Consider the following 15,042-nt stretch of genomic DNA (forward strand, 5'->3'; position numbering starts at 1 on the left):
TAACGTTTTGAGAAAGCGCGCGAAATAAGTTATACAAATATTTGAAAATAATTGAAACTCTGCATTTCTCAATTTCCTTTTTCTCTTCGTTTTGTGTTGTGATTCGTATTTTTTTCACTTGTATGTGTGCTATATTTCCGAAATTTCGTTCTTCGTGTCTCATTATCTACAGTATATTATATCGATGGGTTAAACTTCAGGGAACAATATAAGAGAACATTTTTACATCAAAAGTTTTGATATGGATGTGCTGGCGAGTGTGCTGGAGCGTAGAGCGACTCAAATTTCACGAGGGTTCGATTTTTGTATTTTTTTTTTTTGTTTAAAGTGATGCTGTTGCCTGCGCGACCACTATTTCTGAGCGATTTAATATGCTTCTAATCTAGGTGCAAAGATGCATAGGTGCATCCCATACCATGCAGGTTTCCGGATCGCGCCGTCCTACAGACCTCTTTGAAAATCGTCAATTTGTTCAGGTAAAATTGCTGCTGGAGCCACTCAGCAGAACTTTTTCAAACATATCGATACTGCTAACTTTGTACCTTGTTGAGACTATTTTTTGATCATAATTTTACATTTATCCGATTAAAATATTGCTATTTAGGCCCCATCTGATGTCTTGCATTTTTCTCATAGGTTCACGCCTAAAAAAACCCTTAAAGGGTAAATGTGACGCAGGTCCTTTATTTTACTTACAAAATAACTGATATCGCTGAGGATGACGCATTGTGTGCCGTACGCAAAAGTTTTATTAACAAAAAATTGACCAAAAAAATTTGTGAAAGAAAATTTTACAAAAAAAAAATTGCGTCACAAGTGACAATCGGATATCATGGATTGACTAGGTGTCACAAACATTTTCGATTGATTTGTATCACTGAAACCCTGATTTTCAACTCAAGAAGGGAACTATTATACCACATGTAAAATGATTACAATTAACTTTGTTAATAAAATTTGTTCTTTTCTAATTATACCACCTGATAAATTTTAATCAAACTTTGATTTACTGAGGTCATTTACTGAGATTTACTGAGTCAACGAAAAGGAATCAAAATTGTACTTAAATCAAGAAAGTGTCAAATCAAATCGATTGATAAGCAAACTATTTACAATTTGCCTTCATTTTACGACAGCATCAGCTAAAAACCGGTGCATTTTCTAATCACTTCAGCCTATTTTGTCTATATAAGCACGTTGCACTTGATTGGACGATTAATGAGAGTCTTACATTTTCCACTATCAACATGCAGTGGTTCCGATCACTATTGATTATTGTTTTGAGTGAGTGTGAAGTCGATGTGGATTCGTTTAAAATTCTGGAACAAAATTTAAATTTTTTGTTTTAAATAAGTTGGCCTGGTATCTGTCGATGGTGCGTGGAAACAAAATCAAGAGTACAATTACAATGTTTATACAAAGACTCTTTCGGCATCAAAGGACGAAACATGGCATGGTGTGATTTTCCGAGCTCGTTTGACCATTCGTCCCGAATCAGATGAACTACTAATTGGAAAATTTAGCCGACCGCAGTATGCAAAACTTCAAACATCGACAAGGCGCGCAGATTCGGATGTGAACGACTTGCATTACAACGATCTTCCCATGGAGCAACCATTCAATATTGTCTTGAAAAATGGAGTTGTTAAAGCGTTGCTTGTTAATCGTCGATTGAATGAGGACCAAGTGAATCAATTGAAGTTCGTCGTCAAATCGGTCATGAACCAGCTTCGACTTGACAGAAGTGCTCCATACCAAATGGACGGCGACAATGCTGCATACAACGTAAACGAGGAAACTATGTTTGGGAACTGTGCAACGGTTTACGAAATTTCGCCATTGCCACACTATTTGGCTCAGTCCAGCCGTGATCTGGTTCCATTACTCCGATTACAAAATCAAGAACAATATATCGACGTCGTCAAGAGCAGAGATTATACCAAATGCTTCCAGCGAAGAGACTCGGAGAGACTCCCTATCTCAAATAGAGTTCCAATAGTCACTGAAGTTAACCGCATCATCCTATCGGGTTCACTAAATGATTACACTGTGCAATCGTCAGTCTCAACTTTGAAAACGGCTGACCGTGCAAGTGGGCGGCTCAAAACAATATCCAATGTCAATTTAACATTGGAATCATTGGATACCAACACCAGATATTCTCCAATCCAGGTGGATGCTCTGATGGACGTTGAAAACGACTATCCACCAAGGACTTCGCGTAAAACTCTTCAAAATGTTCGTATGATAAGGACTTCCCCACGGGAAAATCTTCCAGGTTAGTCAATTCGATTTTTCATGTCTATATTCTTCTAAGACCATTAAGGAATGATAAGTTGCAAGAGTTGTCGGGAAATAACGGTCATGTTATATGAGTTTGTCTGTACTTTGGACTGCCAATTCGAACTGTTATTATGAGGGCGTTAAGAATAGTTCAACAATTAATTTTGGTTGCAAGATGTGCCTCATGTCATCAAAACGGCTAAATACCACTTGTCGAAAGCGTCGCGTTTATTGGTCTTAATTATCCCCAGATGAAAATGGTGAAATACGGTTGTCCAGTTGTTGGAAATGGTTCCCTTCTACTGACACAGTTTGCTACGGCGATTTTGGTGCTGAGTGGGAAGGTGTTGAACGAGCTGGAACGTGCGGTTTTCTAAGCCTTGGAAAGAAGGCAAAGTGTCAACGTTCATGTAAGCAACATTTAAAAAAATCCATTTTCCGTTTGTGATCCTCTATTTAAATTCAATTTGCAATGCAGTTCCCGGATGTGAAGCAACAGCCTGTCATTCATTCTTTGCACAAGATTTGTGTAGCGAGTTCGATGGTCGTCTTCCCGTCAAAAGAGGTGGAATCGATAATTGTGCCCCGGGATTCTGGAGAAGGAGGTGTTGTCCGAATTAACATAAGAAGGTTATACGCGATGTGAAAGCTTCGTTGTGAAAAAAGCAGAGTATGAAGGTTCAGATTTTTTTAAAGCACATTTTCTGAATAAGCAATAGCAATTTTCCCAGTATTTGCAAATCGAAATTAAAATTAGTTGCCTGTACAAGTCATTATCATGTGTGATTTCTGTTTGTCTCGATGTATTGATGTCGAAATTAAACAAAGCGCAAATGTGTCAATTGTTGCAGATCAACGATCGTCATCTGGCACGTGGAACAAACACAAATGTTTGGTTGAACTTGTATCGGAAGGTGATTATAGTTATTTTCCTAACGCATGCTAAATGCTTTTTTAGCGAATGAGAGGCTTCCAGCTCGAGCCGACGGCGAGAAATGGTAAATATCTCTAGACTGATTAGTTTCGCGTTATTCCTTTTTCTCATAGAAAACCTCTGTTTGCCTGTAGAGGACGCGTGAGCGCCACAGTTTTTTGTTCAGTAGTTCATTCTATACACGCTCTATTTTCTGGTGAAATAACTTTACCCTACTAGTAGTGAATCTAGTTGCAAATGTAATAGAATTATACAAAAATCTATTCCGTTTAAGGGGCCATTCATAAAGTGCGCACGCAGTGTGCGGTCATTTTTTGACCCCCTCCCCCCGTTTCGCACGCGATTTTCCATATAAAAAGTTCCAATTTCAGACCCCCCTCCCCCTTAAGTGCGTGCGCACTATTTGAATGGCCCCTAAGCTTTAGTTTCCATATATATCATTTCCCTATGGCCGAAGGATCGATTTCCCTGTAACCAATTTTTTTGTGAAAACATTTCCCGTGTAACGACCATGCTCGACGAAGATGAAACATTTTAAACACGTATTGGACGGTTGATTTTAGTCATTTTAGTATCTATTCGTCGCGTCGCTGCCTTAGTGTTTTCATAAGCCATAAATTGGTGGCTCCGTCCTTATACGCTTCCGAGAGGGTTGGAAAATATTAAATATTTGAAAAAGAGCAATTTTCTGCTGTACCGCAACATTGTTTGTGTTGCTGCGGTTATTACCGAAATTCTTCGAATTCGTCTGTGTGGTTTGATAAAATTATGAATGGCGCAGTGTCAAATGTCTTTCCATGAAAATTTGATTAAAGGGAATTCAATTTAGTATGTGCAAACAATTTTGGTATAGTGTTACGGCGGCACGAAATGTATTCGATAGGTACTGTAAACAAGGAGCTCATCAGCTGTTGAGTACCTCATCGAACTGGTATAATAATTTTGATTTGATTTGTTTTGCAGCCTTTTACGGCCAATAACAAATGAATAAGATAAGTTGAGATAACCACGCCTCGAATCGAAGTATGCAAATACTCTCTGAGGAAAGTTAGGTCCTAATTGATATCTCGCCTACCCCTAGACATATACACACAAATTAATCGTATTTGGGTTACATCATACTTGTCATTGAATGAAGCTTGAGTGAACTGAAGTTCGTTACAAATGCGATATAATCGCTAGAAAAATTCCATGCAGAATTCTCTGAAACGAGAATCGAGTAGTGTATGCTACAACGGGCGATATAGCAGCACTATTTCAATCCATAGGCCGATAAAGTCATTAAAAGTTCATGAGCTCTCAGTCTATTCAGTTTTTAATATTTTAATAAATCTCCTTTGAAACGTTGGTAACAATGTGGTAGTTGATACCCAATGAGATAATAGTGGGATAGAGAGGAATTACGTAGAAGAAATCGTGAAGCAAAAGTAAACTCTGTGTAATATACACTTGAGACACACACACTTACACATTCCAATTATTTTTGACAAGTCGGTGAAACTGTTGCAGACTTTTCGAAATCAACTTTGACCACTTGAAACGATAGCTGCTACTATCAATTACACATAAACAATTCACTACCTAATTACACACATTTTCTGACAAATTTTATAATTTTTAAAAAGAAATGTCCCGAAATTTTAATATTGACGATGCTAACATTTTTATTATGCGTGACTACTGACCGTGAAAGTTTATAAATTCAGCCAACTGATTGAATTCTCCGATCGTCAAGATTTCTAATAAAAACAAACATTCGATCGAAAAGGAGAAAAAATCACAAAATTAGTTCAATTTTGGGGACAATGAGAGATTGTTTACATGAAATAAAAATTTCAGTTCGATTAATATTTAATTTTCAAAGAAAGAAATGCTTTAAACCAATTTCGAAGAAAAAGTGAAAATACAAATTTCCTTCGCGCCTATATTTCAAAATAAGTACGAAAATACGTAAGAACCATAAATTTAAGGTACTCACACACACACTTGAATATTTCGTATTTGCTTTTGCTTCACCGCTTGAACAAAATATTTACATAGAAGGCCTGTCTATCCCACTATTATGTCATTGTTGATACCCACTTTGCAGTTGATTAAATGGTGATGTTAATTTTGCAAATGTAAATACGAAAATGGTAAAATTTTCAGTTTATGGCCAACCAAAGTCCAATAGTGGCCTAAATAAGAATTTCAACCGAAATGTAATTTAATTTATTAAAAAAAAAACTCCAGCTTTCACTAGAAACATATAGCCCACCACACAGTGATTGTATTATATGACATGGAACTAGGTCATTTCCCATATAAATTATTCAATGAGACACGAGAGCTCTTTTTATTCAAAAATAAACATTTCCATAACAAACGTTTCAATAGTTTTTCTTTCCACTCTACCTTTTATATACCCCGTTTAAATAATACAAAACGAAATTCGAAATGAAGTTCCAATTAATTTACGTCTTACCCCCGTGCCGAAACTTTAATTTACGTGCCACGTTTAACTTCTGGCACGGAATCGAAACAGGAAAGGGACTCCAGACATCTGTTGAAGAGAATTTATTATGCAAATGGTTCTTGAATTCACTAATAAAAGAAAATTCTTTCTTTTTTGTTTCAAGAAACGGAAACCGTTTTATCCTAACGTACGGAATGGTAAAATAAATGATATAGAAAAAAAAGTGCCGACCACTTACATTTCCACACATTTCCATTATTTAGCCATATTTTTCAGGTCGACCCAAATTTTTATTATATTCGAAAATGTACAACATTTTACCTGTTGCCCGTTATCTATAATATACAATTTTATGTACATACGAATGTAGAACAAACGAAAGCCGTACGAATCAAAAACTATATTATAATAACTTGGATATTTTAAGCTTTGCCAGACAAACTGACATCATAATATTATTGAAAATATTCAGGCGAATGCCCCAAACAAACAAACTTTGCTCGTTCTCGTCGTGCAATCGCGTTTTTCCACGTGTAAACAACTTAAAATAAAATAAACAAATTGCAGGCAACAGACGACTCGTACGAGGTTAACACGAACCAAGTTCATTTTTGTCCGTAGCATCGCGTAAAATAAAAATTTGACAGAAAAGCTATGGACGTAGTGTCATTGTTTTCATGTGAAGAGAAATATTGGCATTACGTCCACACATTTTCTGTCAAATTTTTATTTTCGGTCGATGTATAAACCAAGCTAGAGTATTAAGTATTCCCCTAATTGACCTGAATTTCACCTGAATTATGTCCCCTAAAAAATGCCAAATAATCACCACTTTTCATCATCATCATCATCATCATCATCAGCCTATGATAATCAACCTGTTGAGAATTCTACGTTTCACTACAATGAAATACTGAGACTTGGGGATGTTGTCCCCGGAAACACGTCTTTATTTGATCGATCGTACAATTGTAACTGACTTTTTCGTTCTTTTCTCCGTTCGTGTGTACTCTGATGTGATTCATTCTAATGGCCGTCTAGATTAGGATTTCCACGAGTGAATGTGAGATACAATTCTCAACATACTCCCACCTTGACCTTCCATAACCTTGTTATTGAGGTCAACCAAATCTGATTCCAAAATGTTCGCTTCCTCAACATGCTTCCATGTTCCTCGCTTTTTCGTTGTTACCACTGCGGTACTGTCTTCATTGAATGCTGCACTGAATCCTGATTTCTTTCTGTTATTGCATGCTGCCAAATTTTCTTGTCGATATTACTGCCAGTCCGATACTGACCAATTTCAATGCAGATTTATTGTCGACATTACTGTCAGTCCGATACTGACCAATTCCGATTGAGAGCTTTCCTCGTCACAGTTGCCAGTTACTTCGCTACTGACCAAAACAATCCATGAAATTTTACTAGCTCTTTCGTTGAATGTGCTGTGTTTCATCCGATGTCGACCACTGCGGCTCGACCATTCACCCATTGCGTGAATTCGCGCTTCCAATTTGATGGCGACCACTACGGTTCGGCCATCATTTAGCGTGCGTAATGTATCGTTACACTTCTCTTGCTGTCGACCACTGTGACTCGACCATGTACTACCACGTGAATTTCGAATTTGTGTGTATTTATCGTCGACCACTACTGTCCGACCATCCATTAGAGCCTGAATAATGTCGCTGTTAATTCATCGATTCACTACGGCTCAACCATCTTTGACTTGTCCATTGCTTTAGTGCGTTTCCATTTCGATGTCGTCCCCTTCGGCTCGACGATCATTTGCGTACGAAATTTCACTTCCATTACGATGCTTCGAATCGAATCTCTCGTTCCTCGAGTCGTCAGAACTCAAAATATTTTACTTTTGTCTGTAATTAGTGGTTGCAATGTCCGTCGTAAGATTTCATTCGCCACTGTTGCCAGTCGGCCACTGACCAATTCCGATGTTAATCTTCACCATTAGATGTTGCGTTACTGTCTGCAATCGATCCAACAAATTCCGACCTTTTTTCCGTTCTATCATTGGATGCTGTGCCATTCCTCCATTGGCCAAACAAATTCAGGTGTTGCGCGTCTTCTTATGTTGCTAATCCGACCCGACTATCTTTTATGTAAACTTCGTTTCTTCACTGTTGCCCGTCCGCCACCGATCAAATCAATTGATATTTCAGTTGTTGATGTGATGTTACCAGTCCAATCATCTTCGATGTCGACTCGTTTCTGAGACGTTACTAGTCCTCCACTAGCTTAAGTCGATATGAAACCTCACTTGCTACCAAGGGTGTGACACTATTCAGGCTATTCACATATATTTTCTGGCGAAGTGTCTAGGGTGTGCTTGCTACCACGTTGGACCTTTTACTGATGATTTCTTTTACGTCTTCCTGCTCATTTACGTTGGTTAAATTCTGTAGAGTTTCACTGTTACTCTCCTTGCTGATCCACTTATTGCCGTTCTTCCCTCTGAAATTCAAACTCTTTGCACATAGTAGTTCGCTACTATTGTCTACCTGTTCGTAGCGCCACGAATAATATTGTCAGCTCCGGTCAACCAAATTCTCATCGCGTCAATGACCAACTGAATGTTGCGTCCAATAGCCAACCAAATATCAGCAATGTTGCGCCCAATGACCAACCAATTCGTCGTGTTGCGTCCAATGACCAACCGAATATCTCAGCGATGTTGCGCCCAATGACCAACCAATTCGTCGTGTTGCGTCCAATGACCAACCGAATTGCCATGTTGCGTCTAATGGCCAACCAATTTGTACTGTACTTCAATTTCAATTTGTGGCAGTTGAGGAAAAACTCCCACCGTCCAATTTGTATCGTCAGCCGAATCTGATGGATTATTTCGTCTCAATTCTGACCGAACCGAGTTTGATGTTGAATTTCTGGAGGTTGCCAAGTCGCTCACTTAACTTGAATTCATCGATTTGGCATGTGGACGATGCCTTTTTCGTTATCCTTTCTCAGCACATCACTGACCAAACGTCATCCACTACTGCCAAAACCAATATTCGACAAAGCATCTCTAGTTTTTCTCTTGCTTACTCCACTACGACCTTGCAATATTGCATCATCGGATGCTACTAGTCCGATCACATGCTCCTACCGTTGCATTTTCTTACTTTTTCTTTACGCTCTCTCAGAATGGTACGCCAGTATTCGTTCGCTACGATTAATATTAAGTCCATTGCAGTTCCAACCAAAATCTCATATAGCCAATGCGTCTGGTAAGAATAAATTTCGAGGTTTCTTGAAAGAATATTTACCGCCTGTGCCCAATCCACACTCCGGTGAGCTGACTCCGGCCACATCCCCGGCAAATATCTTACCTCTACTCTTTATCTGACTTTTACCAACAATTCATCCATTTCCTTCTGGCTGTGCGCCCATTTTCAACAAATTGTTCACATCATTATGTTGCCGTTCGTAGTCACACCGATGTACTTAGTTGCCGTTCGAAATCATCTTGGTAATTGCTGCTGTAGCAACTGTAAATATACTGTCTCGGCACTGCTACGTTCACACGATACAACCAGTTCATTTTCGACCATTCGTGTTCGTCTTCGTCCACAGTCAAGTCAATTTCCCACCTCAATCTATAACGTTATTCTAGCTGATCACCCTCGCCCAATCACAGAACCTTCAAATTTGTTCACACTTGAATTACAGACATCACATCAATTCGGCGGAACACAAAATGAGCTCAAGAAAAATTAAAAAAAAAAAAAAAACCCCGCTGTAAAACAATCGTGAACAATTTTCCACTTCTTTGAGCCTAGCCTCAAACAACACACTCCTCCACACGAACGCAAACGTACGGTAGGAAGCGATGCTGATTTCTAACACTACCACGAAACCACTTGTCCTATAAATTGCATACATTCAACTCACGTCCTACTCAACCCAACGTCACAGTAATGTCCAAAGTCATGAGTGCACTCACCTGGTCGAAAATGCAAACGACTCCAACAAGGGTCCAATCAAACGATGCATTGTGTGGTTTTGTGGACGAATTCCACCAAAATGCTGATTTTTCGCTTCCAAACTTGGATCGACTCTGATTGCGTTCTCCGTACGCAACGGTTTTATGACTTTTTACTTTAACGATTCATTGGGTGGTAGGATTCATTTACCGATCGTTTCAACCTTCACAGCAGCTGTTGAATTTTACCAAATTCTGATTCATATTGGTTCAACTGAATGATGGATTATTTGCAAGTCAACGACTGATTCGAGTGCTCAATAGCAGGGTCTTTGATCTGTAAATTACGTCCATGACCACTTTGAGGAAAACAAACGGTTCGCCAAATGCAATCTTCGTCACTTCACCGTAACTTTGCGTTCGAACGAAGCGTGTAGAATTTTTCCATCTAGATTCTATTTCTTCGCTCGGAAAACTCGACACTTTTCCTTTCATGTTGCAACTTTTCGCCGATTTGTTTTTTCATTGACATCCACACAAAACTATAGCCGTCACTGTTTTTTTTTTTTTTTTTTTTTAGCTTTTCACTATTTTGCTTTTTTTCAGGCTGCGCCACTTGTTGAGAATTCTACGTTTCACTACAATGAAATACTGAGACTTGGGGATGTTGTCCCCGGAAACACGTCTTTATTTGATCGATCGTACAATTGTAACTGACTTTTTCGTTCTTTTCTCCGTTCGTGTGTACTCTGATGTGATTCATTCTAATGGCCGTCTAGATTAGGATTTCCACGAGTGAATGTGAGATACAATTCTCAACACAACCACTACCTCTATCGCAACAACTATATTTTCAGTTACAACCCGCCAAAATATCATAAAAATGAATTGAAGGCGAAGAAGACATTCAAGTAGTTCTACCAGTTCTACTCACGAGTACTCCGTGAATCCTACCAAAGACACAATGATAGATAACTTCCCACTTTCAGTACGTTTTCATCAAGTTCGCTCAACTAAAACGTTTCCCCCGAGGGAAAACTTGTTGTGGAAAGTCATGGTACAGAGTCCGGAAAAGTCACAATACAAACATACGTAAAGTTAAAGTAATTGACTCAGCTCGACTCTCACAATGTCATAGTACAGCGTTTTTCGAAGACGTTTTCCCCCGCATTCCACTGAATCTGTAAGAGTCTCGAAATTCCCATAGTAACATTTTTCGGCACTGATTAACCTTCCAAAAGCGAAATTACCGAATTGTAATCATTAAATCTGTTACTTCTTTTGTTTAACGTATCGCGTTGGATACAAAATCTTCTACTTCATTTCTAGCATACCATATTTTAAGCTTACATCATGATGCATCAGCCAGAGCTCATCGCTCATTTTTTTTCATTGTTGTCGATAACAGATGACTATAGGTGACTTTGCTTGAACATCGTACAACGTAGAGAACGTACCATTTGGCAAATATTATAAGACTTTGTTATGCACTCTGTATGGGCCTACGTATTCGATTTGTTTCGAACAAATTTGAGTTCAGTCCAAGAATGTAACTGAGACAATTTATTGACAACTTCATTCGTGAAAACAATGGAAATGAAAAATAAATATGTTGTGATGACGAGTTATAATAGTGCGGTATGTATTAGGTATTCTGTTTTAACTGGGAATTGATTGGCTTGTATCATCACTTATTCATATAATTACAGTTCATGTTGATTGTTGATGTTTGTATAGGTTTATAATAAATAAATGGGATAGATAATTTCACCTTTTGTCTGGTGAGTTGAGTTCAGAGTGGAGGAAGAAGACTTGACGATTTTTGCTCGAACAATTTAAAGATTTTTAATTTATTCATAATAGTAAGGCTCACTAGCTGCATTTTGGTGCAATTTGGTGTAAAAGCGTGAATTTTTGACCATTGATAAATATGCTAAAACGATTAGAATACTTTGAAAAAGTGACCTCTAGCGCCATCTATCCGGTTGAAGTTTTAGATGCAGAGGTAACTTCGATGAATTTCTGTGTAGCAAATAAATTTCCAGAATTTTCCGTTTTCCCAGCAGTTTTTCCGAATTTTCATAAAAATTATACTTTAAAACTGAGGTGAAAGTTAAGTAATTTTTAAAATTGGTTAATTTTTTCTTTCGCTAGTATTGTTGCACGTACAGTTTCCAAACTTTTAACGACGAAAACGTTTTTGTATGTTACGCAACAGAGGCAAGTAGTTTCAGTTTTCATCGAAGATTGTGACCCTTTTGAATGGCGAATTTTTGTCGGTAATTTTTTTTTCGTAAAAATGAGTTTAGTACTGGGAATGCATGGCTTGATGTAAAAACAAAATAAAACCAATTTTTCGATTTTCAAAAAAAAATTAAGTTTCCGAAATCTGCTAGAATCTGCAAATTTTCCTCCTTCGGCGAACAAGACAGACCCTACAAATTCCATAAACGCCTCAAACAGCACCAACACACTTTGAACGCTTAGCTGGGACCCTAAGCTTTTAAATTATACCAAACACTCCACCTCCGGATCAAAGGATGTATGATTTGTGATGTGAGATATGTGGTGGGACCCAATTTCAAGCAAATTTCAAAATATATGGGAGGTAAGTGCACCGATTGCCGCTACACAGAAATTCATTGAAGATACCTGTGGCGCTGAACGAAGGATTTTTCCAAAAAAAATGTCCGAGTTGCTTGCGTTTTGATCCACTATAATAATCATCGTCTGTGTGGGCAAGACCGGTGCAACAGGTCGATATTAAAAAACCAGCCGCCACAACTACAATGCACTAATGTGTGTATTACTGTTCTTAAATGCCGTATATAAGCATTGAGCATGCATGAATAATAATATTGGCAGTGATGTTCTCTGTGTATAGCCTAATAATACCTTATCCTTTAATAATGCACGTTCATTTCGAAACATTTTCCCATTTTCATTCCTAACAACAGGTGTTTTAACCATCACCAATGTATAGACACAATTTCCATGGGTAATAACAGTTTTGCAGAATTTTCCGACAATGCATGGTTCATTCAATAATTGATGACTATCTGTACGAAAAAGTTTTTTTTTGTGAGTGTGTGTATAATGTGTATTATAGTTGTGAGAGTGTTGGTTCAACATTGAATGGATATTTTTTCACCCTTTGACTTTTCAATTGTCGTGTCGCACGTAAGGGGGCCATAAAATAAAATAAACGATTCGCTGGAAATACTTGATTTACGGACTTTTCGCCACAAAAACGAGTATGGGCTGTTTGTGGATAAATTGATGCCTTTATAAACGGTTTCCACGGCCCATCAGTTGGCCGACCCGAAAAATTTATAGTTTCCTGTTTCTCCAAATTCAATTAGCAAATCTGGTAATTCACGTTCGACTATTTTCCGCAGAGGTTCACACTGAGCCACAGACTATAAGCACTCATTGCATACCTCTATGGTCATCTGCTCCTGACACCAAAGATAAAAAGAAACGTAGCTGAGTCCATGCTGGTCAATTTTGACAGATTTTGTTTCACTCTAGTCCCTCCAATAAAATTCGTCAGCTCTGTCATAAATTTTTGCTGTTACGAAATTTTGGTGACAAGTAATAGCCTGCGAACACATTTTCCTTACGTAGTTTAAAGTGCGTTGTTTTGATACCGCGTGCCAGCTTGGTTTGGTATCGTTCTCATTCTAATACAAACAGTGTAAAGCACAAAATTCTGTATTCATCTCAAGAACGGTATTTCCTCTTTATTCTTTCATTAACTTCTATTCATTAATTAAACTAACACTTCAACGAGTTCTAATTTGAAATAGAGCTGAAGCGTCTTATTTGCTTCTAAAATTCTGCTTTATATCATTCTAAATTCAAGCAGCTGAAAAATTGTACATAACCTCAACGTAACAGATGAGCGAACTTTCAAGACCCATTAAAATATAGTTATTTGTTCAGCGAGTGAGGATACTATAAAATTCCAACAAGAGCGAAGCGATTTTTTTGTTTGTGCGTGATGTGATTAGCCATTTTTCTCCACGAAACAAAACCATCAATTTGTTACACAATTTTTCGAAACCAAAACTGTCAACTGCAAATGTGACAGTTCAGAAAATAGACACATTCTTCCCCGAAGTGTACGGACAATATTTATTTGTTAAGAGCTTCCGAGCGTACGTTGAAATTGTAGCCTACATTTCTGCGTTTCGAAATTTTTGATCGCTGATATCTTTTTACGAGAGCCCTTTTTGAAAAATGTACGACCACATTTTCGAGTAAAAATATGTCAGTTTTGAATAAAAAATAAAATTGTCTGTGAAAGTTCCATGTGCTTTAAGAAAAGTGTACCTTTGATGCAAATTTGGGGCATTGGTACAGTTTTCTCAAAGCACATGAAACTTTCACAGATAATTTTATTTTTTATTCAAAGCTGACATATTTTTACTTGAAAATGTGGTCGTACATTTTTCAAAAAGGGCTCTCGTAAGAAGATATCAGCGATCAAAAATTTCGAAACGCAGAAATGTAGGCTACAATTTCAGCGTACGCTCGGAACCTCTTAAATGGTGTTTGAGTTTTGTGCATACTGTATGGGAGGAAAGGGTCCAAGAAAGCTTGCAAAAGCGTGCAGAGGATGTCAAAATCTGTATTTTTGGGCGTGCTGCGTATACTTTTCGAATGGCTCTTTATATAGCTAACTGCATGTATAAACAAATGAATATATTATACTCAGATCATAAGGGGTAACAGATACCAATGATACAATACTCACACAGTCTTCCGTCACAGAACCATTCCATTATTTCAGGTGAGTGTGTTGTAAGTGGTGCAGCATGTCTCATAATGTGAATACACTCACTAGGACTATATATATCCACTCAACGGTCGTTAACATACGAATGAAATTTACGCACCGAAAACACTTAAAGTTTAAGTTACAGAACAATGAAAAGGCACGGAATATAAATATAACTTCCGGAAAAAGTGTAATTGCTAGTACAAGTAGTTAGCGTGTAATCGTCATACACTCACGTGCCAACCATAAACTACATGCATTCACTTTACGTATACGTACATAATATACGGACAACAGTTCCCGGATATGCATATAAATTGTGAAGTGTATGCACATTTAATTGTAATATTTGCTTTAAATTTTCACTTACAAATTGCAATTGAAAAAAGTTCTATTTTAACAAACTGACTGTTGACAATTGAGAATTTTTTTTCCCCTGACAAAAAAAAAACAAACAAAAGTAACGAACATTAGGTATATCATCTGGCCTGTATGTACATGTATTCGAATGCAAAAATAGCTCTACTTTGCGAATGGTTTGTTTTTAAAATAGGCATTGTACTTATGTCTTGCAACACTCACTTATATAATAGCCTGCTATCATCATCAGCAGTATATATTTTGACGTGGGAAAAACGTTTTAAAAA

The 15,042-nt window shown here is 37.6% G+C and overlaps 2 protein-coding genes across 3 annotated transcripts in view; one reads left to right on the forward strand and one right to left on the reverse strand.

Moving 5' to 3' along the window:
* Positions 1 to 15,042, reverse strand: part of LOC119084358 (Kv channel-interacting protein 1) — a 67,545-nt gene that overhangs the window by 20,950 nt on the left and 31,553 nt on the right. The window contains exon 1 of one of the 2 annotated variants that reach the window (XM_037194305.1): positions 14,372 to 14,789. The exons of the other annotated variant lie outside the window; for it this stretch is intronic. The gene's annotated coding sequence lies outside the window, so the exon portion shown is untranslated. Of the gene's footprint in view, positions 1 to 14,371; positions 14,790 to 15,042 lie in introns of those variants that run through there. 2 annotated transcript variants of the gene reach the window in all.
* On the forward strand, positions 1,247 to 3,044 carry LOC119084352 (vitellogenin-3-like). Its single transcript, XM_037194297.1, has 4 exons — positions 1,247 to 1,284; positions 1,355 to 2,278; positions 2,535 to 2,693; positions 2,762 to 3,044. The coding sequence occupies exons 1-4, from the start codon at positions 1,248 to 1,250 to the stop codon at positions 2,902 to 2,904; spliced, it is 1,263 nt and encodes a 420-aa protein (XP_037050192.1). The 5' UTR covers position 1,247; the 3' UTR covers positions 2,905 to 3,044.

This window comes from Bradysia coprophila, unplaced genomic scaffold, assembly GCF_014529535.1.
Source record: "Bradysia coprophila strain Holo2 unplaced genomic scaffold, BU_Bcop_v1 contig_732, whole genome shotgun sequence".
In the NCBI taxonomy this organism is placed as follows: Eukaryota; Metazoa; Arthropoda; class Insecta; order Diptera; family Sciaridae; genus Bradysia; species Bradysia coprophila.